The 24,217-nt window shown below is 38.0% G+C and overlaps 1 protein-coding gene across 1 annotated transcript; it reads left to right on the top strand.

Moving 5' to 3' along the window:
- Positions 1-374: 374 nt before the first annotated feature.
- LOC148010913 (uncharacterized) lies at positions 375-23,693 on the top strand. The gene is made up of 7 exons (XM_087671161.1): positions 375-1,543; positions 3,226-3,563; positions 8,700-8,820; positions 9,125-9,312; positions 9,450-9,581; positions 23,202-23,331; positions 23,446-23,693. The coding sequence occupies exons 1-7, from the start codon at positions 667-669 to the stop codon at positions 23,580-23,582; spliced, it is 1,923 nt and encodes a 640-aa protein (XP_087527287.1). The 5' UTR covers positions 375-666; the 3' UTR covers positions 23,583-23,693.
- The last annotated feature ends 524 nt before the right edge of the window (positions 23,694-24,217 follow it).

The raw sequence follows: 24,217 nt of genomic DNA, 5'->3' as shown, positions 1-24,217 counted from the left end.
GTAAATTTAGGCAAAGATAAGGTTAGAGGGTGACGGGTGGATCTCAGTGTGTGTGACAATAGGCTTTAAATTTAAAAGGTGGAGGTTTTGTGAGTAATCAAAGATCAGACAATAAAGAGAAAAGGAGAACATATCCGATGAATATGAATGGAATGGTACCTGGCTGGCGAGTGGCCACTTCCAGTCTCCCCGGTAGTTTAGTGAGAGTGTGTTCCGTGAACCTTCTCTTCTGGCCGAGAGATAATGATGGTTGGTGCGAAAGGGACCGACTGAGACTCTGACTTCCTCTCTCTCTCTCTCTCTCTCTTTTTGATCTCGTTCTCGTGTCCATTTAAACGCTTACGAAGCTGCGCCTGCAGCAGGCTTCCAGCATCCTCCCCATCGCCATTTTTGCAACAGAAAAGAAGGTGACTAGCTGCGGTGAGAGCTCAGGTTCTTTTGTTCTTCTGTATGAAGAAGCTTCTTCGGTAGTTTATCAATATACTGCATATTACTTTAGCTTCCCTAGTGTCAAACAAGATCTGCCTCTCGCTGCCCTAATTTATACCAAATAACGCCTAGTCCATCAGAGCAGGCACCACATTATCATAGCCTACTCCTGCAGATCATAATTACGATTACACAATATCTCGCCTAATCCCCGCCTCCTCCCCTCCTTCCTAGATCATGAACAAGATGGCAGCTAATCCTCAGGATATTGACCGTAATATCACTGCCAATTACGATACCGAAGGTCGCAGCTGCCATGAATATGATCCTGACAATGATCAGGGCGTGAGCTGCCGCGGCGCTGAGGATACAACGAGCCGCGACGATATGCATCGATCGGGGGGCTTGAATATTCACGAGCGGCGTCATCATGGCATTACGACCGCAAGGCTCGAGTCAAGCCAGCCAGCAGCTGCATGCGCTGGTACTGTAACTAGCCAACTGAAGCTGATCTTGCATGATGATGATGATGATGATGATGAGTTACTATATGCTGATGCAGCTCATACCCTCTCGGCTGCTGATAAATTAACAAACAGTAGTGCTGTCGCAGCAAAGCAAGGCCGTCACCATGACGATGATGACCCTCATGGCGGGGGGTTTACTATAGCTAGTGTCACTAGTGCTACTGGAGCCGCTGCTGCCGCCAGGTTGGCCTCAAGCGCAGCTGCTAAAGATAGTAATGCCACAAGCTGCCAGGACGATGATGTGGCCTCTGCTAACTATATGGCAGCTGCCGCCAAAAAACCGCCCCGGCTGTATAAGTGGTGTGGATGCGCTGCCTCCTCCGCTTGCTCTCACTCCTTCGTCCATATAAACAACACCACCACCCACCACCACCACCACCACCACAACAACAACAACAATGAGTACGTCGCTACCACCCCTCATCATCATACCTCCCTCCATCGTCCTCATCAGCTCCCCCCTCATATCGTTGCTCCTGCCAAGCCCCCTTCCTCATGCCCACCATCCTCCTCTCAGTCCCTCCCCCATCACCCTCTCATGAGCCGCTACCTCCCACACCACCACCGTCCATCTCAACATCAGCAAGGTATGTCATTGAGCCCTTAGTACTTTTACATCAACATCATCGTCCCACCACACATTTTTATACATCATCCAAACACCATCACTAGCATGCTCTCTTCATTGTGACACTTTGTACATTAGGAGTATCATCATTCCACGGTCTTTGTTTTTACTATCATCATCCGTGTCATCATTAGCATCATATTCATCACCATTGTCATAGTCGGTAGTGTCGATCTCATCAAACCATCTCTTTTATGACTATCATAATCACCATCATCTTGTCATCATCACAGGTCTTATCAAGTGGTTTCTTCTAGCCATCATTCTTATAACTAAATTCATGCAATTACTATGCATCTTATGATCACAACATCTACACTCTAGGGCACCAATAGCTCTTTCAAACAACATGAACTTAGTCTTTATATAGTTGGAGATGGATACAAAATCCAAGCTAGCCAACTATAAAACTAATGACAAAAACTTTATTTTCCCGACTTAAGGATGCCAAATAAACTAGCCATCTATGAAGCTAATGACAAAAACGTTCTTTTATCAACATAGGGATGTCCATTAAACTGCATCCATTTCTTTTCTAAGTAAAACCTATGCACATATGCCCACTTTAGTAAAAATCTCATCCTATTTTCCTTGTATAGGTTACCAAACGACCAAGAATATCTTTCATGTTACTATGCACATTATGATGTTAGGGTATTTTATACTACTAAATTTTCCATTTCAGAATGGCAGGAGTTATAATAAGACCTTTACAAGGAATATTAACATGTTTTAGAACATTAGGAATCGTTATTCTATGGACATGTATGCCATTGATCATAGCGTTGTTAATCCTAACAAAATTATGTATATGTACATGAAGAATATATTGTAATAAGTACTAACTAGTTACACTCATGTATTTTTGGTGTATGTGATATTATTTGCCTTGATAGCATGTTAAATTAGGTGTTACTACTGCAATCCCTTGTCATAGTATAATATGTAAGACTAATAAGCAAGGGATGTGGGCATTTAGACTCAACACATGATATGCCTTGAGCTTCACATTATGGCTCAAATGCTTAATGCATTTTTTGAGTTCTAAATCAAAGCGCTTCCAAAGCATGTGTGAATCATGATGTGCATAATATTGCTATCAAAGGAAACATGATGATTAGCTAAAAATTGTTTTAACATTGTGATGAACTTTGAAGTGGTAATGTGTGTATGGTCTCTTAGACATTCTTTGGACAAAAATTTGAGACTAGTTTTTAAAAAAGGTGTAAATTTAGGGGGGAAAAGCGTTACAATTTTCATATCTATAGGATGTTTTCAAGTTGTCAATCTTGAGTTAACCTATAGCTTTGTAAATTCATTCAAAGACTTGGAAAGGAACCTATAGTGTTTTCTAAAGCTTTTCGCTTAGTTCTCAAGCTAGGATTTCATGAGAATTGCTCTCAAGAGCATCAATGTGTGGTTTCTTTTTAGGGTTCACGAGAGATATTCTTGAGAACATATACAAAAACCTTTAATTCAAAATTTTGGAGGGATTTTCTACCCAAATTTTCTAATTTACATGTATTTGGTATTTTCATAACTAAAATTGCTGCAAAGTTCATAGTTACATGTTCATGATAACTGAATTTTGTAGAGAAAGGTTTGAAACCTCGTTTTTCCGTGAATACATCGTTATTGCAGGGTGGTGGATGCATGAGGGCGGCATGATGAAGCCAGTCATTAGCAACTTAATTAATGGCGGTTCGTCAGTGGACAATCACGATCTTAATAATAATAATAATAATAATACGAGAGCGCTGGCCAGGCTGAAGGCGCACATCTTGGGCCATCCCATGTACGAGCAGCTGCTGGCCGCCCACGTGGACTGCTTGCGCGTGGCCACACCCGTGGACCACCTCCCAGCCATCCAATCCCAGCTTTCCAGTGTCCACCACGTGGCGTCACGCTATTCGACAGTAGCCCGCTACGACATCGGGCCTTTAACCGACCAAGAGAAGGAAGAACTCGACCGCTTCATGGTACGCCTGTAGGCTCTCTCTCTCTCTCTCTCTGTCTCTCTAGCCTCCTCTCTCTCTGTCTCCATTAAAATCACAAATATGCCATTTCCTACCTTTGTACCAAGCTCTTTATGATCATGTGTCCCTTCATGCAAACTTCATAGTATATTTACTACTAGTTGCAGCTAGTCCTTATAGCTATATTACTTTTGGTAGCCTAGTGCTCACATGAAGGATTTTGCAATATAGCATTGTCCTCCATCACTTCTCTCGCCTTTCAATTTGAACTCGATTGAGACCATCTAGAATGGGTTTAGGATACCCTAGGTCGTGGAATTTATTGGACAAAGCAATCACATCCAATGCAGATTTGACTAGTTCCCTTCTTAATGTTTGACATATGTTACTAGTCCAAATATTACTAAGTCCCTTCTTAATAAAAGAATTATGGTCCCACCTTCCCATCTCACTTGACACATGAGGTTTTACATCTCCGTATCACATAAAACCCAATAACTCTTCCAAGGGAAGTCAAGGATTAAAAAGCAATTCAAATGTACCAATTATGTAACACAATCTCATGCCATTGTCCAAATTTCGCCAAAGTGATAGTGTGGAAAGTTATAAAGAATATTCGCCTTTAAGAGTTTATATCAACTCCTCAATGCTCACATTTGCTTCAAATGTTGGAAAGTCTTTCCGTACCAAACACATGGATTCTAAGGAGCCATAATTACTTTTAAAAGGATTCATTATTACATTCCAAATTGGAAGTGGTCAAGTTGGATACCTATATTATAACATATCCTAGGTTTCTTTGTTCTTATCTATTAAAAACCCTTCCTCACATTGCTTTAAAGGCAATACATTGGTCTTTATATACATAATTGCTTGTGGCATGAATGTTTGCATGGAGAGGTTTGAAAATGTGTGAATTCTTGCCATTTTCCATCTTCCCTAGTAGGTTTCTCTACTTCTTACCAACTTGTGTTTGTCAATATAGGCTATTCTAAGGATCATAGTTCCTTTTAATATATAGTTGGACTCTTCACAAGGATTGTGTCTGTGGGTCTATGTGTGTGTGGATACATACATGCGTGTGTGCATGCATTCATGCACATGTGCATGTGTGCGCACATAGTTGAGAAGGAAACATAGACATGAAAACAAGTGTTTGTTTAAGAGCCTTATGCAACTCTAGAAAAGTGAGCCATTTGTGGTACTAGTCAATTGATAAATTTTAGGACTCCATCATGGTAGCATCTTGTGTATCTTTAAACATTTGCTTAAATATGCACCTCATGAGCCCTTTCTTGCAACAAGTAATCTAGAGGTGAATATATAGAATTAAGTGCAGATGTTAATACATACATAATTTCCTTTTACTGAGATGAAGAATGAAAAATGAATACATATTATAACATATTCTACCTTTCTCTCATTTCCTACTCATCTAAATGAAAATGCACAATCCTAGAATATATAGTTTCTCTCATTTCATGCTTATCATCACAATGATAAAAAGTACAATTCTATAGAATAATTCTATGCAACCAAATGTATTTTAAATTCTCTAATAGGGGCTATCTCATATTAGATGAATTATGATGAATGAAAAATGTTGCAAAACTTGAAATTTCTAATTGACTTGACAATATAATTTGAAACTTCATATGCAAAAAGTTAGATGTGAGCAATTAATTTCTTTGAGCAATTTGAGTGTGTCAACCAATTTCCGTAATTCTATCTAGATAAAAGGTACCCACCTATAATATTATCATGACATTGTCTTTTAAATGTTTTTAAATCTATCTTAAGTTGAAAATTTTTATCATATGTAGGGTCATAAAATCTTCCCCTATTGTATGCAAGTTTTTTTTTTTGGTAATCTCTTAAAAAGATAAGTAAAGCAATGAATTATCTTATAGATATTTGCAATAATATTTGTGGTGGCAATTCCATTTATGATTTCTAGGCATTTCTACTCAGAGAACCAACTTTCCAAAGTAGTCTCTTGTTTTATAATATTTCACAAAATGTTCATTGAAATGTTAAGAATGACTTTCTCAACCCAAAGAAAAGAAAGACTTTCTCAACCTAGAGAAATACCTTATTTGGTTCTCCCTCATATGAATAATACACAATCAATATCACAATGCTTGTCAAATAGAAAAACTCACATAACTTATATTTCATGTCCACATGTTTCCCACCACTTTACCCTCACTCATACTTTAATGCTTTAAACTAGTGTAATGAATGATTCATTATACTTTTCGTGATTAAAAACTCAAGGGCCTCATTATTTAAAGGGAAACTTGTACTAACTTCCATTTCATATGTGTTTAACCTTACTAATACATATATTTGTGTGCTTCACTTATAGTTGTCACATGACCCTATTTAGTCACCTTACTCTATAATGAAACTAAGACTTCAACCACACATGCTTGAGATATTTTCTACTTTATCTTGTCTACCTATCATAATGTTGCTAGGAAACCATGGTTATGCTAGGAATGATGACTTATGACACCCTATTACTCCCACATTTAAGTGGTAGTCTTCCCCATTAATAAGAACACTCTCATCTCATATATTTAAGTGGTAGTCTTCCCCATTACTAGGAACACTCCACTCTTCCATAGTTAAGTGGTAGTCTTCCATGTTATGAGAAACACTCCACTCTCCATGTGAAAATAAAACTACCTAGTCACATTTTCTTACTATTCTCATGAATTGCACCATATTGCACCTTGCATTTGTGATATACAAATCTAGAACCTTGGTCAAGTCTATCTACCTTGTTGCCTAATAGCAAATTTCTATTGTGTCCATTCTTAGATCGTACCATAAGATGCTTGTATAAAAATTTGTGTTGCTCATGTTAAGGCATTCAAACTTTTTAAATAACTATGCAAAATGGATTGTGTAATACTACCCTCTCATTTAAGACAACGTCATTTGGACTTATTGAGGGCCTATTCAGTTTAAAATACCTTCCATATAGCAATTAATGACCATTAATATTTTTCAATTGTGTTTTTAGGGAGGTTCCATGTGTATGACCATTAATATTTTTCAATTGTGTTTTTAGGGAGGTTCCATGGACTTTATTAAGCACATTGACCTTGTGCTTTTATCATATTTAATGTCCCAATAACAAGCACAATGTAGTGTAAAACACCCGACTTACATATATTGAGGCTAGGTAGACCCCTTACACACCTCTTTCCTTGATAAAGTACCCTAGTATGTATGGAATATCTCTTTCAAATTAAGAGTACATTTTGACCATATACATTACTTAGATCTTGCATGTAACTCCATAATCAAAACCCTTTGATGTGTTGCGTACCTTTCTTTTTTTAAAAACCATTAAAGAATGCAATGGAGGTTAGTTTTTGTGTTTTAATGTCTACAATGCATAGTTAAGTCTCTTTTTAAAGATCATTCATGCCTTTCCTAGTTAAATTTGTACCTATCCAATAGTGGAATGTCAACATGTGTCATGGTTTGTGTAATTGCATATATCTAATGGTGTATATAGATTATTCATGAAAGAATAAGAACTAAGTGGGTCACTTAAAATGGAAGTAGAATTTGTAATGTTCTAGTCACACATCCTATTCCATATCTCGTGTCTTTAGCTTTCTTGTTTTGTGAAATTCACGCCTTTATTAGATCTTTGTCCCATTTTTCATAATTTATAATTTGTGATGCTAAAATCACATGTTCTTACTTAGATTCTGCATCATGCCAATCATACCATACACATTTTTAAAACTTTATTTGTGTAATGCATGTGTCATGTGATGGTAGGTTAGCATTTCTTTATATGATGTAAACTCCTTTATTTATTCGTATTTTTGTTGTCTTTCACTATTTCCGCCATGCTACCTTGCATGTATAACACACACTCTCTCATTATATCATAGGATCCATCAAAGCTAGAAGCAACAATGACCCAAAAATGAGCCATTTGTTTATTTTATATATGATCTAAAGCAACTTCTTGATCAACTACACTTAAGATATTATCCCAATCATGGCTAGATATTTAATACACAAAACAAATGGTTCTCTTTATTCCATCTTAATTGAGACAAAGAGACTAGAGTAGACCAAAAATGCTACAAAATGTATGTGATCCTTCCACTCTAAGTTGAACCTAATGTTTTCTACCTAACTAAGGCAGTATGATTAGGAGAAAGTGATGGTGAAGTGAAGGTTAAAGTTCATAAGTAAGAAAAGAGAACCAAGTTTGGAAAGAGTTTGTCACATTATCAATATAAACCAAATAGTTTGCCTTTAACTCTCAAAAACGAGGCCACAACTTGGAGGAGTCATTCACAAATATGTAAGTGCATTATGTAGGTTCAATGAAAGGGATGTTTGAAATCCTTTAGAAAAAATCTTACGCATATAAGGGTATCATTTAATATGGTTGTTCATAGCTTGAATAGAAAAAGGGTATGTTTTATGCATTAAAACTCACGATTAAGGGTTTTTACACTAGGCCTTGAACACACATGATAGTAAGGCTTATATCGACATGTTGAGGGAAAAAAGAAGTTGGATGCTTGTGTCACCAATGTTAACTAAAGAATGGGATCCTCAAACATTAAGGTAGATTGATATTTTTTGGGTTATTAATTCAATTAACAAGAAAAATGTAGGTAATCATGGCAATGAGATGAAAATGGAGGCTCTAAAACCTCATAGAATTAATTACATCTTAATTACTACGCATCTAGCCTTTGTTTTCTTGTTTTCAAATTTTTATATGTAGTTAAAGATAAAGCCCTCATGCATATTTGTAATCATATTCCTACTAAAATTTATTATATTGAAGTAATGTTTTGGCTATGGTTACCCTTGCTTTCTCAAATAGAGAGGCCCAAAAAATTTATCCTACATAGTTCCTTACATGTAGGGCTTAGCAACTAACCATGTTGTAGATAGTTGGTTGTTATACTCTTGTAATAAGACACGGAGGAGAGAATATAATAACTTCATGCACATTAGTTTCCTTCATTGTTCTGCTAATTACTTAGCAAATCACATAACAATATAATTAGACCAAGGCCTTAAATAATAACCTTGATCATCTCTATGAAATGGTTTACCAAATAATGTATTTTGTTGATATTTTAGGCAAATTATATAAACATACTCCATTCTTTCCGTGAACAATTGGGAGAGCATGTACGAGTTCAAGCTATGGAAGCCATTGTTTCTTGTTGGGAGTTTGAACAAGCATTCACAAGTTTGACAGGTAACAACTTAATTTTTGGCTTGGATATGGAAGGATAAATTTGATTAGTATACTTGTAATAGATCACTTTACACTTGTGAGTCTATAAAGAAATGTACTATCATATTTAAAAGAGTTGTTTGTCCTTAATAGTATAGTCATTTGGAAGAGAAAGCATGAGAAAAAACAATCTTTGAATAGGATTTATAAATTCTATTTTCATCTTTTGAGTTAACTAAATGAATGTTTTTTGTGGACAAGAGTTATCATGACAATAGAGACCACACCTAGTTCTCTAAAGGGCATGATGGTTTTTGAAGTGTAGGAGTGTTGTTGGGGGACATAGAACCAGGAGCAACAATGTCAGATGATGAAAATGAAAGAAAGGCAAGATATAATCTTGATTTTTTGGAACGACTTGACAATCTAGGACTTGGACCTCTTATCCCTACAGAATCAGAGCGCACTCTAATGGAGAGAGTACGCCAAGAACTGAAGTCAGAGTTGAAGCAGGCAAGCCCTTATGAGCCCCTCTTAAATAAAGTTAATGGTATAGAATCTCAAAAAATAAGCTAATTTTGCATCTTGTGGTTTAGTCATTTTTTGGAAAATGTTTAAAGAATGGTGTTTCTATCCTTAATGATTTTTAGGGCTACAAAAATAAGATCGCTGATGTTAGAGAGGAGATCTTAAGAAAGCGACGAGCAGGAAAATTACCTAGTGAAACCACTTCAATCCTTAAAAAATGGTGGAATGCACATTCAAAGTGGCCATACCCCACTGTAAGATCTCTCTCTCTCTCTCTCTCTCTCTCTCTCTCTCTCTCTTTCCCCCTCCCTCTCTCTCCTTGTGTGTGTGTGTGTGTTAATAAAGTGGTAAATTCCCATTTCAAGCTTGCACACCCAACAATGAAAGTCACAAGATGCAACAATGGGAGTCCTTGAGAGTTAGAAAATCCAAGTACAAGACAAATTCCATATGAAAGTGTAAGGGAGAATCACATTTATGATACACTTGTGCTAGGGAGCATAGTCAAATTTTAAAAGTAGATATCATGAGTCCGCACACACACACCCACATGCACATACATAAACATACAAAAAATGGTTGGGCAATTAGACATTAACATTTACAAAAGAAAATGAGAAGAAATTACAAGAAGTAGCTTGTGCTATTGTAATTAAGTTCTTGAAAAGAATTTAGATATATATATTTTGAGATATATTTTTAATAAATACTTTGGTGCTACAACTGCCCAAGTATAAAAAGATGCAAGAGACTCATTTTCAACTTTACCACATTAATACATTGAGAAATCTCTTCATCCTATACCTTATCCAAGCTTTCATGGTTTCCTTCTACTTTCTTTCTCTTTTTTGGTATTCTTTATCCTCATCTAGTCTATGTCAATCCTCTTTCTCTCTCTAGCACTTATATTTTCTCTTTGTTTAATTATATTTCCTAACAAGTGGTATCGAAACTATGCCTTTGATCCATTTTATCCACATTTATTTCATCTCTACATCCCATTTTCAATATGAATTCAGGAAAATCTAAGAATAAAGCTACACAATTCCATTTATGTTACATTTTGTGGCTAAAGGATCTTTTACACTTAACAAAGCACAAGGTTGGAGCTACTTAGAGTAGATTAGATATAATAAAATATGGAGAAACATGGATAATTTTAGTAGGCCATGACCTATTTTTAGTTATTTTTTGTGGTCATTTTTATAAAAGAAGGTTAACTAGACTTGAAAGAGGATTTTGTCTCTACTATTGAAACTCCATACTTCTCAAGCTTCCAAGGGCTTTCCAAGCTTCTACCTATTCATTCTTTCATCTTTGGCACAAACGGACAACACATAAGCCTTCTAGGCATCAAGCAACCCATTCACACGGTATTGAAGATATTCAATCGGGGATTCAACAAATTTTCTCCATCAATCAACTAACATGATTTGCACCAAATCTCAATCCTATTTTCTTCCCTTTTTTAGTAAGAACCACTCTTTTTAATCATTTCTCAACCTTAGGCATCAAAGTTGGCATTTTTGGCCTTCATTGGTGGCCATTAGTATTCCTTTTCTTGGCATTCTCCCTCTCTTGACAACCCAAAAAGAAAGGGCATCCATGGATTATTTCTTTAATATTCAAGATTCTTAAGGAAGATCTATTTCTTGGTTATACACCTTCTCTACATCAAGTACATTGAAGGAGGATTTAAGATTTGAAAGATTGATGTAATGAAAGAAGCTGAGAGGAGAGAGAAAGAGAGCAAGAAGAAGAAGGAGGAAGATTAGAAGAAGAGAGAGAAAGAGAGAAAAGAGGAGAGAAGGGAGGAAGCCATGGAAGCTGGAGATGAAGGTGAAGAGTATGATCTTGTTAATAATTGGTTGCCCTAATCTGGGCTTCTTACACCTTATATACCCCGGTCAGTGTGACGGGGTGTCTAAACCCTTGTCGGTGTGTATCCCGCTTGTTACAATCAATCCCCACTCAGAAGGTTTTTGCCCTAAAAAACAAGGAGAAATAGAGGGTGCCCTCAAAAACAAGGAGAAATAGAGGGGAGTGATGGGTGGGCTAAGGGAGTGTTGCAGAGTACTACTCAGAGCCCTTTGACAATGAAAATTGGGTGGGAAGAGACTAGGGACAACATGCAGTTCGGGACCAGTCTGCTGAAGTAAACATGTCATAAATTTTGATATGCTGCTCCAAATAGGGCATACCATGTCAAAACGGAGCTTATCACGAGTATGCTCAGCCTATGTAGAATGCACATGCTTGAGATTTGAGTAAGTAAAAAACTTTTCTAAAACAATGTGTAGTCTATGGGCAGAGGGTGGTCAATTGGGGCATGACCGGCTAGTCTTCCAGCCATTGGGCCTCACACGGAGGTAGGGAAATTCATTGATGATTGTTGTTGGATGCCAAGAGGCTTCTTCCAAGGGTAGGCCTTGCCATTTGATGAGGTATTCTTTAATGGATCGGGACCGTAAGTGCTTATCTCGTTGTCCAATGATTGCTTTAGGGATATATTGAGTGATGACTTCTTCATCTATGGGGGGAAGCTCTTCCATATAGTCCACTGAGGAGCCTACAAAGGGTTTCAACTGGCTGACATGAAACACATTGTGGATTTTGGTGGTAGGGGGGAGTTCTAAGCATTAGGCCAAGTCACCAACTCTCTTTAGAATTCGGTATGGGCCATAGAAGCAGTGGGACAGCTTGTTACTTCTGCCCTCTCTGAGAGTTGAGTAGCGGGACTCAGGTATTTTCAAAAGGACCAATTCCCCTTCTTGAAATTCCAAATGCCTTCGTTTCTCATCAGCATAGAGTTTCATGTGTGTTTGGGCCTTTGAACGTTCATTTTACATTGCTGAAGTAAAGCTTGCATGTGATCCAACTCAGCCTAACTCTGAGGATTGATCTTATCATTAAATAAGACTATGGAGAGGGGAACCTTATACCCATATAAGGCCTCAAAATGGGAAAATATAATGCTAGAGTGCGTGGAGGTATTATATGCAAACTCAGCCAAGTGAAGCCACGTATCCCAACTATGTTGTACATCATGGCAAAAGTGCCTCAAATATATCTCAAGCCATTTTTTCACTCTTTCCGTTTGGCCATTAGTCTGAGGGTGGTATGCAATGGACGGTCCCCATGGAGGTAAAAAGTGTCTTCCAGAAGTTACTCATAAACTTTGCATATCCTGATCATGTACTATGACATGTGGCAAGCCATGCAACTTGAAGACATTTTCCATAAACTGAGTGGCCACCTGGGAGGCAGTGTATTGGATCTTAGTGGGGATAAAGTGGGCAGCTTTGGTGAGGAAATCAATGACCACATAGATACTATTCCACCCTTTCTTAGTCGTAGTAAGGCCAGTGATAAAGTCCATTGTGATGTGAGTCCATTTCCCTTCAGGGATAGGGAGAGGTTGCAAGAGGCCAGCGGGCCTGAGTGTACTATCCTTGTTCTGTTGGCATGGAACACATTTGATCACAAAGTCCTTGACATCCCTCCATAAGCCTTTCCAATGAAAGCTTTTGGAAATCCTGTCATATGTTTTGAAAACACCCAAATGACCAGCAGCGGGGGAAGAATGCATCTCTTTCATGATCTTCTGCATGAAGGGAGAAGGGTGGGGGATGACAATCTTGCCATGGCACCAAATAAGGCCATGCTTAAGCTGATATTGGGAGTTTTTAGCCATGACCCCATGCTGTAATTTCTCAAATGTGTGGCTGAAGTGATCATCTAACAAGTAAGCCTCTTAAAGCTCTTCAACCCAATCACTGTGCAATTCTAAGATAGAGGACACTCTGTATGCCCACATTCGAGAGAGTGAATTAGCCACAATATTATCATTGCCCCGAGTGTGTGAAATATCAAAGTCATAGTTCTGTAAGGTTGACAACCATTGCCTTTGCTTAGGAGCCAAAGTAGACTGAGTCAAGAAGTACTAGAGGACTCAGTGGTCACTTTTTACTTGGAAGCAGCTGCCATACAGATAGTGGTGCCATTTCTTGATGGGATGGAGAATGGCCAACATCTCCTGGTCATATACATTCATTTGCATCTCCTTATCATCAAGCTTGCGGCTCTCAAATGCAATCACACCATGATCTTGCAACAATACTGCACCAATACCCCGGCCATTGGCATCACAATGAATGGTAAATAGCTTAGAGGAGTCAGGGCAAACAAGGATGGGGGTTGAAGTAAGTGCATCCTTTAACTATTTGAAGCTATGATCCGCAGTGGCATCCCAAAATAATGACTCCTTTTTCAAGCAATCAGTCAAAGGTGTTGCAATGGTGGCATGATGCTTAATCAAGCATCTGTAGAATGAAGAGAGACCAAGGAAGCCATGCAAAGAAGTGGTGGTGGAGGGAGTGGGCCAGTCTCTAACACTTTGCACCTTCTTTCGGTCAGCCTGTATACCTTTTTTACTCACAATGTGTCTCAAGTACTCCACAGATGTCTGCATGAATATGCATTTGCTCTCCTTAGCAAAGAGTCGATGCTCTCTAAATATGTCAAACACCCTCTGAACGTGTGTCAAGTGCTCCATGGATGACTTGCTGCAAATGAGGATGTCATCAATAAAAACAAGCACAAACTTGAATAGAAAGAGCTGTAGGATTTTGTTCATGAGGCATTGAAAGGTGACGGGGGCATTAGTCAACCCAAAAGGCATCACTAGAAAATTATAGAGTCCAGGATCAGTCCCAAAGGTCGTTTTGACCTCATCTCCTGCCCGCATACGAATCTGATGGTAGCTAGAGCGCAAGTCAATCTTAGTGAAAAAGCATGCCCCTATCCAGTAAATCATCAATCTGTGGGATGGGATAGCAGTTCTTCACTATAATTTTGTTCAAATCTCTGTAGTTAATGCACATGCAAAAGGAGCCATCTTTCTTTTTGACTAAGAGGACGCGGGATGCATAGGGGGAAAAACTCGGTTCAATGAAACCCATCTGTAACAACTCCTTGATTTGCTTTGCAACCCCTTCACGCTTACACTTGGAGAGTCTATAGGGGGTTTTATTCACTGGCTTGGAATGGAGCTTTAGGTCAAGTGGGTGGTCCACTTGTCTCTTCGGAGGGAGGGATGTAGGCATCTGAAATAGGTCATTGTATTCCTTAAGTAAGTCCTGCAAGTTTGAATCATGAGATACTCCAAAGGGTTGATCAAAATTTTCCTTATTTAATTGCAAAACAAAGATTTGTGAGCATTTCTTAAACTCCCGTTTAAGTTGCTTTGCTGTAATGAGCTGAAAATCAGCATGATCTTGAACTTGCTCTACGTGGATAGGCTGTCCATGCATCATAAACTCTATGTAAAGCAAAGAGAAGTCCAAAGTAATCTTCCCCAATTTTTTGAGCCAATCATAGCCCAAGATAATGTCAATGGGGTCTATATCTAGGGCAATCATGTCAACCAGTGCCACATAATTTTCAGCCAAGCATAAGGGAATTGTAGGACATACATGTGTGCTAATTTCTTCTTCTCCATTTTCTACTTGGACCTTGAAGGGGCGGTTTAATGCCATAGGGGTGCATTTCAATTGATCAATGGCTGATTTATTGACAAAATTGTGAGTGCTTCCACTATCCACGAGGATAAAACCATGCTTTCCATTGATACTGCCTTGAATGCGAAGGGTACTGGGGCTACGGGAACCCATCCAAGCATCCAAGGAGATCGAGCAAAGGGAAGTGGGAGGAGGATGGGATGTCAAATCAAGTATCTGTGATGGAGCATCACCCGGGTCAAAGGGAAACCCGTCCTCGAGGTTATAGAACTGCTCGTGATCAACATCCTCCGTAGGCTCAGCCTGGTCAATGGGCAGGTCATCCTTCTCAATGTGCCAATCTTCCATGACATACATGCTATGAACTTTGACCTTAGCTGTCTTGTACAGATATTGGGAGGCATGATCAGCAATGTACTTATTTCCACACTTAAAGCATGGGACCTTTTCCTTTTGTTCCTTTACAACATTTGGGGGGATGAACCGTTGGTTACTGGATCCATGGTACGGTGATGTCATGGAATGTTTATTTTTAGCATACTTATTCTCAGCATTAGAGCCCGATGTTGTCCCAAAACGCCCATTTTTCTTTTAGCATGGAACACGGGGTAAGTGGGTACTTTGGGGTTGTTATTAGGCATAGAAGTGCCTCAAAAACCACCTTTTTATGGGGCTGATCATGAAGGAATGCGGGGTTGCCCAACACCTTGCTGAAAATGCTTATTCTTATGGTACTTTCTTGCATATCTCTTAGCCAATTCAATTGCATCAAACAGTGTGGTAGGTTTTTGGGCCATGACATCTGTCGATAGGCTCGGTTCCAACCCATAGATGTACTTATGCAATTTAGCATCGTTGCTAATGCTCTCCACATACATGGTCAAGTTCATGAATTGATTTGTGTATTCACATACAATGAGGTTACGTTAGTCAAGAGTGTACCATCATCTTGCCAACCATTTGTTTTCCATAGGGGACACAAAAACTTGGACCATATGCATTTTAAAATCTTCCCAGTCACAATGAACTACTGATCCTCTCAATTGATATAGTGACACCATGTGTGGGCAAACCCTTCCAAGTGGAGAGAAGCAAAAAGTATTTTCTGATCGTTAGTGCAGGGGTAGATATTGAAGTAGCACTCCAACTTGGACATCCATTCCTCCAAGTTAGATGATGAGGGGGATTGCTCATTGTACTTTGTTAGGATGACCTTGTCACGCAAATCATTGGAGCCTTGCTGCCCATGAAATCCTTGCTGTCCATACATCCCATGGTGGCCATACATGCCTTGCTATCCATACATCCCTTGTGGTGCATTAAGCCCATTTTGTCCATTATAACCATGCTATCCATGATTGCCAGGCTGGCCATTTGTACCATTTTGTCCTTGATGGGGTTGATTCATATGAGGTGCATGGGGGCTCCTAGGGAGAGCGGGGGAAATCCGACCCAAGGTGGGGGAAGGCCTCAAATGGATGTTGGCTGCATGGTAGACAAGGGAATTCAATAGGGGCTCATCATCCGTATGAGAAGGTTCCCCGATCTCATAGGTAGAAGGGGAAATTCCCTTAGCGGCAATTATACCATGTGGACCATGCAACGATTCCTGATGTGGAGGATGCCTAGACTCATGCCTAGAGTCATTGATCTTCTCTTGGGATGAAGCGGTCGCTAATTGAGCAACAAGAGTAATGAGCTGCTCCAAGGTCTGTTGAGTCTTTGAGTTTGAGATAGCCATGTACTTGATCACTTCATCATACTTGGACATCATTTGGCGTGGTTGGTGACCATATCATTATGTCGTTCCATATGACGGAGCTCATGTTGGTAGAGGGCGTGATTGAGAAGGGTGTATGTGTCCGTTTCAGGCATTTCCTCTTGTATATCACCATGGTAATCTTGCACCGAGCTTGGTTCATCATTCATGGAGGTTCAGGAGTCTCTAATCTCCCTCTGAAGTTCCTCTTGGGCCTTTCTTTTGCCTTTCTGGCCAGCCATTTGGATGCAATCCACAGGACTTGCTATCAGTAAAAAGGGGTGTAACTCTTTGTAGGAAACTCCAATTGGTGAGGTTTTGGTCTCAAGTCAGAGGGGACACAATTATCTTCAAGATGAGCTATTAACCTTTGTGACAGAAAATGATCAAAATTTTATGTAATGGGTTTACTATGCCTGTCCTCTGGAGCGGTCTGCACCCTCTCCACAGTGACCCTAGTGCACAAAAATTGGCATTACTTTCAAACCGTAGCTCCCATTAGGGAGGTTTTTGATTCAAACTTGAGGGGGAAAAGCCCTCTTTGAGGTGAGATGTAGGGTTCACTCCCAGATTCAAAATAGAATTTTTTGCAATGGGATCTTCTTGACTCTCCTGTAGGACTATGACAAAAAATAGTGCATGTTCCTTATTAGTACCAAGGTCTTACATGGATAGAGCATAGTTCAAGGGGCCTGATCAGCCACATCAATAGTATACTGAGCATACTGAGCATAATCACAAGCATCATTGCATACCCATTGACTTTGCCATTAATGCATAAGTACATTAACTATCATACATCTCCTTTGACTGCATGCACTTCAAGTGTCATACATGGGTGCCATTAGCATTGTGGGGTATCCAAGAGGGATCATTGGGGTAGGGGAGTGGAGCTCATGGAAGTACGTACACCAGAATACAAGTATCAGCTCCGGATCATTGAGAGGTGGGAAAATTTCCCCTCGGGCCGGGTTGTGCCCCCCTTTAGGGTCTTAAGTGGTAAGGGAGGGTCGTCTCTCTTTTCTCTTACCATCTCACCTAGTATCGGCCTTTTTCCTAAGTCAGAGTATACATGGCAGACATTTTTAGTAAGAAATCAGCATGAAATGCATTGCAAAGAAGATTTTTGGCCTTTTCATGAGATGCAAGGAATGACAAAGATTGGGGTAGGGGTTACCTTGGCAATCCACTGACTCACTAGCTACTACTTACCCAATTTACAATGGCTATTAGTCATTTTGGGTTCATCCAAGATCACAAGACCAAATAGGGGTTAATGTCACCCATTATAATAAATTTCAGGAGAGGTATGATGCATGCACATAAAGAGGATTGAACTATTAAACCTATGCAATCTTAAATCTCTCCAGCAATGGATTAAGCTTAGCAAGTGGCTAAATTGAGAGATTAAGATCAAATTGGCATACCTCTTTAATACTCGGGAGGACCTTGAAGCATGAATCATCGATTAAGTCCGGTTGGTTGGGGCATCCATGGAAGATTACTTCAACATTCGAATGCTCCTAACAGATGAGGAAGGCTCCCATTCTTGTCCCCAAGCTTGAGCTTTAAGAATGGGAAGCTTCAAGTGAAACTTTCATGGTTGCCCCCACAAAGCTTCCATGCATGTTGAACTCCATGTCTTCATCCAGGTGAGAGGATTCATTCCTAGGCTAAAGGGCTTGTGGGGGTTGAGCTCTGAGGGTTAGAGATGGATTTAGTTTGAAGAATCCATGGCTACCCCAAACTATTCCAAAGAGTCCAACTGTTGTCCACCTTGGGGGCTGAATCCTGGCGGCAAGAGTTTCAAGGAGGAGAAGGTCAGTGTGCTGGATCAGGAGCCTAGAGTGGCAGAGGGAAGCAAAGGGAGGAAGGTTAGGGCGGAGGGGGGGAGGCAGGAGGAGTAGGGAATAGCATCCCAACATGCATCACAAATTGCAGGCTATTCCCTGAGGTCTCTCCTGACCTGCGACCCTTCTCAAGGGTATGGCATGTGGTCAGGGGCAAGTCTTGAAGGCTCTTGGGGCTTCAATTTTGCACTCCCATGGCTGCTCTAAGGAAAAAGAGGAGTTATCTCTGTTGTATTGCTATGGCAGCTTGCCTAGGAGTAGAGGAGAAAGGGGTTGGAGCAAAAAGTAACTGAGGTTTTTCCCTCTTCCAACTCTTGGGACTCTAAACTTGGCCTTGAACCCTTAGAATTTGCATGAAAAGAAGTGACAACCTGCTATTTTAACCATTTTACCTTTAGATATGTCTGAATCTCCAACCATAGCTCCTACTTGTTCCAAAAAACTGAAGTTAACTATAGTCCTTCTTACTGTACTTGTACCTATAAGCTGAGTAACTAGGGTTTTTGGGATTTGAAAAGGAAGAAAGGGGAAAGAGGAAAAGGACCAAAGACTGAAAATCTGATACCACTTGTAATGAAAGAAGCTGAGAGGAGAGAGAAGAAGAGCTGAGGAGAGAGAAAGAGAGCAAGAAGAAGAAGGAAGAAGACTAGAAGAAGAGAGAGAAAGAGAGAAAAGAGGAGAGAAGGAAGGAGGAAGCCATGGAAGCTGGAGATGAAGGTGAAGAGTATGATCTTGATAATAAGTGGTTGCCCTAATTTGGGGCTCTTACACCTTATATACCCTGGTCAATGTGAGGGGGTGTTTAAACCCTAGTCGGTGTATATCCTGCTTGTTACAATTGAAGCTCCAAGTTTGCAATAGGCATTAATGGTAGAATCTTCTATTCTAGCCCATTCTTTGTGAAAAAGGTGTTCAAACTAAAGGAGGAGCATTCAAAGAATGCAAGGAAGGCATATCCAAAGTCCCATATCAATGAAATTGTTCTACATGAAGTGTTTTTCTCTTACAAGCTTTTCTTGGCTTCAATAAGAGAGGTATCCTTCAAGTTATTCCAATTAATATCTTATAATCCACATTTTGAGCTTTCCCAATTGTTGAAGAGAGAGAGAGGTATTTCAAAACATATCTCTTACTTTAGCCCATTTGATTGTCTAATCACTCTAAGCATCATTTTAGAACTTCATTGTATAAAAAAATTTAAATTTTCATTCCTAGTATGAAATTTCATCTAGAAATTGGCTTAATGATGCTTATATGGATTTATTTAACTTTATTAATTGTGATTCCTTCTCTTCTTTGAGGCAAAATATGATAAGAGGTCAGTAAGTGATTAGTAAATATTTCTAAGGTACATTGTTATCCTTGCCATTCCAATATTAAAAATATGATTCCCATTGAGTAAAAAGGTGGATGATGGAGGAGATAGTGAGATAAAAGAGATATGACCCTCTCTTTATCTTTAGGATATCGAAGGGGTATGAAAAATTTGACCTAGAGAGAAGTTTGTATACCTCTTAGTGATTTGGAGTCTATGTAGAGACCCTTTCCCACCATTTGATCCCTCACACATGCACATCCATGTTGCATATTTATCATGATTAAGTTTGGAAATATAGAGGTCAAGTAGGGTAGTTGATACTTTAGATAAGGAAATGGAGAGCTTTTATTAGAAAACAAAACAAAAAAACTCATTTGATACAACCTTAAAAGAAATTATCATATCTCCTTAAAATCCCATACATATAAAGGTGGACAATCATATAAAGGCCACAAATGTAATTCATCTCTTACATTATCATGAAGTAGTAAAGTCCATGTAAGTTTCTATAAATGATTGAACTAGTTTATGTATACCAAGATAGGATTTGTTTCTATTTAAAATATTGGAGAGAGAAGGAGTAACCTTACTTTGTAAAGCTATCAAGTTTTCAAGGGGAATTATATCTTCCTAATCATATGTTTTTCTTGTATAGAGATAATATGCCACCTTTTTTGTGTCTTTTAGTTTCTAATCTTGACCCATAATTTACAATTCATTTGCATTTTCCATGTCCAATTTTAGAAGCAAAATGTGTTGATCTTAATTCATACATACTAAAGATGTGTATTCTTCTTACCTTCAAGGCAAAAAAACATTTTTCATGTTAGGTTTCATCTTTTAATGATATAGAATATACATAAACTTGGTAATAAAAAAAACCTTGTTATATGAACTTTCTCAAATGTAAGGAGCCTTAAAGACAAAATTATCAAAACTTTGTCTATAATATTCAAAAACCTCCAATCTTTAGAGACTTTCCTCTTTGGAGGTATAGTTTTATCCTAATAAGGTAGATAAAGCATTTTCCTTTCCATAACTTCATGATTTTCTCTACTCTTTGAGTACCCATTTGTGATCCCAAGATACACTCCAATAGTATTCAAAAGATAACTGCAAAAAGATCCACTAATGGTGTTGTCATCAGAAACCACATTACCTAGCTCACCTTGAACCTTAGAAAGAGTATCTTGGGTTCTCCTTCTTTAACCAGTGAATTCTAAAATACTTGGAGTGTGACCTTCTCTTGCTTCTCCAAATACTTAATTCAACAATGAACAATGCAAAAATAATATCTTCTCCTTATAGCAAATCTAGCATTCCCATATTCCTTGGAAGCATGTGTCATACCAAGAAAAAAAGTAGTAGTAATCTAGCCTTAAGGGGTTTCCTAATTATCAATAACAACCATACATTTATTCTACAAGACCAGAATGAAGGTGGATAAGAAATGGAATGATTCATTCCCTTAATTTTCCACACTATTCTTAGTTTACTAGTCAAAATCTAATATCATTTATGAAGATTTTCAAACTACAGCAATGCTCTTTACATTTATACCAATAATGAAAATAAATTCTAAGCTTTGTGTGGACTATTTGAGTACTAGGGCAATTCGACATGGAGTATATTGGTCTTGAAAAAGTATTTATGCTACCCTATTGGAGTTGCTATATTAGTGAAAGAAAGCTATTTCTAGGTATTGGATAAATAAAAGGAAAAATAGATGCTTGGAGACTTTGTCATGGGACAAAGAAAATGAGGTTTTAGAGTCATTGAAGGTCATTATTGAAAATTTTTAATGGTGTGAGAACATTGTTAAACGAAAATTCGCTCATGACTCTTAATTTGGATAAACAATTTGGTATTTAATGATGCTATCTCTCATATTGTTACCTGGCCCAAACTATCCAAGACCATACATGATAGGAAATTAAATAGTTGTCTTGATGTATGAATTGGAAACTCTCTAGATTGGAAAAGTCTATAGTGCCTTTCAGGGACACATGCTAAGGAAGAATATAATTGGCTTTAGAGAGTTTTTTAGAGGAAGAAAGCCTACAACTTACAATGTGAAATCACATCATAAATTCCTAGATAAATTGAATACCATGGTTTTAGGGCCAAATCATTGCTAGATTAATACAATTAGATCTTATTGGTCAAATTTTGGTAGGCTATTACAAGAACTTAGGCATATTGAATAATAGTTAGAACATTGTGGAAGGTGACTCCCTTTAGCAACTTGAATTTGTTATGCATGAGGTTCTCCTTTTGAAACTTCCAACTAGGAATAAGCTATGTAAGTGGATGCAAATTCCCACATTATTGTCATTTTTCCATGTGGAAAATAAAGATGTTTATCATATTTTTTTGGGCTACAAGAATATTTAAGTATTTTCAAGGAAGGTTAAAGAATGGTTGATAAGGAAATTCTACATGACAAAACTACCTATAGGAAACTTCTTTTGGGCACTAAGGGTCCAATATTTCTTGGTATTTTAGTCTTTTGGCATATAGTTAAACGTTTAATACAACATGGGACTATTAAATCTTGATTTTATTTAAAGTCTTTACAAGTATATTTCTTTTTGACAATAGTCTAAGCAATTTTACAATTTTCTACATGATAGAAATATCTAGAGCATAAGGATAAAGATGCATATAAGCTTTAGAAATATTTGAAAGCTTAATTGTCTTTTTCACTTTGTAGATATATCTTAAATCAATGCAATCATGTTTTTGCATTTAGATAAATAAACTTGGTTATTTGTAAATGAAACATATTAACCATTAGCTCTCTCCATTCTTGATCTATTTGCAAATTTGTTTTTTGACTTAATTTAGCTAGACCAAGACATCACAACCTTATCTTCCATGATTATGTTATAGAAGAGGACCATGTAAGTCTTTCCAAAGCTATCTACTTATGCATATGCCCATTAGACTTTGGCATAGTTCACATATGACTTAATACATCCAAAGTGTTAAAAATGAACATACTAACTTACTTCAAGGTAGCTACAAAATATTATGACATTGATCTTTGAGCATCATTGAGTATTAATAGCTTTCACAATACATATGTGGGTTACAATGAAAGACATTCAAACATTTAAGGGTTTCCAATAGTAGAAAATGTGTCTTTTTAAAATCTTGCTAACAATTCATAGATTCTCCAATGAGTTTATGTTTTTGTGTGTGTGTGTACTCTTACGTTAGTTCAAAATAAAAATTTTGAATACCAATATGGAGTGTTGTCATTAGTAATACCAATATGGAGTGTGCTGATAGTACCAATATGGAGTGCCTTTTAAAAGCTCCCATGAGAAATGCTTGCCAGTAGTAATTTTGATGTGGATTTGTGAAGACAACTTCTTTAAACAATGATGTTAAGGGGCCTTATGAAACTTTTTCTTTTCTTGAAGGAAGAAGAGAAAGCGAGACTAGTTCAAGAAACTGGTTTGGAGCTCAAGCAAATAAATAATTGGTTCATCAACCAAAGAAAGAGAAATTGGCATAACCATGCAATGACAACCACATCATCTTATCTTAAAAGTAAGGTGAAATAGCATACCATGCAGAACAAGGAACTTGAATTTAGCTTCCTTCTCCTTTTTTACATTAAATCATCAAAAATGCAATATTGAATCTTCTAAATTGTGTGGTTAGATGAGACAAGTATGGTTGGTGGAGCTACACAAGCATCGAACATGTCATTAACTTTGAGTTGCGATACTACTGAGAGATTGCAAAGTGATGAAGATAAAAACTTTCATATTGTCGAGAACTATAAAGAGAGCATATGAATACAAGTATTGTAGCCTTGATCATTTCTTCTCTTTCTACCCATGATTTGTGTTTTATCATGCTTGTATTCCACGTTAAGAAGCTTCCATTTTTAAAATTTTAGATCAACATCACCAATTATGTTACAAGCTCTAGTGCATATGTATATAATCAACCATACTTTCCAATTAAAAATATAACCATAAAGTTCAAAATTTCTCAAATCACATATAAGTCATGTTCTATGTCTTACATAACATGATAAACATTTACAACTAATATCTATTACTCAATTTCTAGCAATTTATAAACAACCACAAACTTGGTGATCATGCATACAACTCTAAATTTATGAGCTAAAGATCTAGGGAGTCCACCATAGATAATTTGTGGAATCACGTAAGTACAATGGAGTAGATTTTTTTTTCAAAAGTTCATAAGCATATACATTAGGGGTAGCCTCCCGTTAATTTCCCCCTTCAAACTTAAAAATAAGGAGGGAGAGGGTTCAAGGATGGAGGGGGGATGAGGTTTCGGGGGGGGGGGGGGGGGGGGGGGGTGATTGTGGGGGGTCAATTGCATAAATATTTCCATACTTAATATAGCCCTTTCTTTCAATATTTACGGGCTTATATATTAACAAATTCATAGGCAT

The sequence above is a fragment of the Lygodium microphyllum genome, chromosome 29 (assembly GCF_053477565.2).
Source record: "Lygodium microphyllum isolate KBCC chromosome 29, Lygodium_microphyllum_v1.1.10, whole genome shotgun sequence".
In the NCBI taxonomy this organism is placed as follows: Eukaryota; Viridiplantae; Streptophyta; class Polypodiopsida; order Schizaeales; family Lygodiaceae; genus Lygodium; species Lygodium microphyllum.
Note: the sequence above shows the minus strand (reverse complement) of the source record. Positions and strands in the feature narration are given on the sequence as shown.

Excerpts from the sequence above, each read along its gene's own strand:
- LOC148010913 (XM_087671161.1), top strand. The coding sequence starts at position 667 with ATGAACAAGATGGCAGCTAATCCTCAGGATATTGACCGTAATATCACT. Across the intron at positions 1,544-3,225 it reads TCCATCTCAACATCAGCAAG|GGTGGTGGATGCATGAGGGC; the intron begins GTATGTCATTGA and ends TCGTTATTGCAG. Across the intron at positions 3,564-8,699 it reads AAGAACTCGACCGCTTCATG|GCAAATTATATAAACATACT; the intron begins GTACGCCTGTAG and ends TTGATATTTTAG.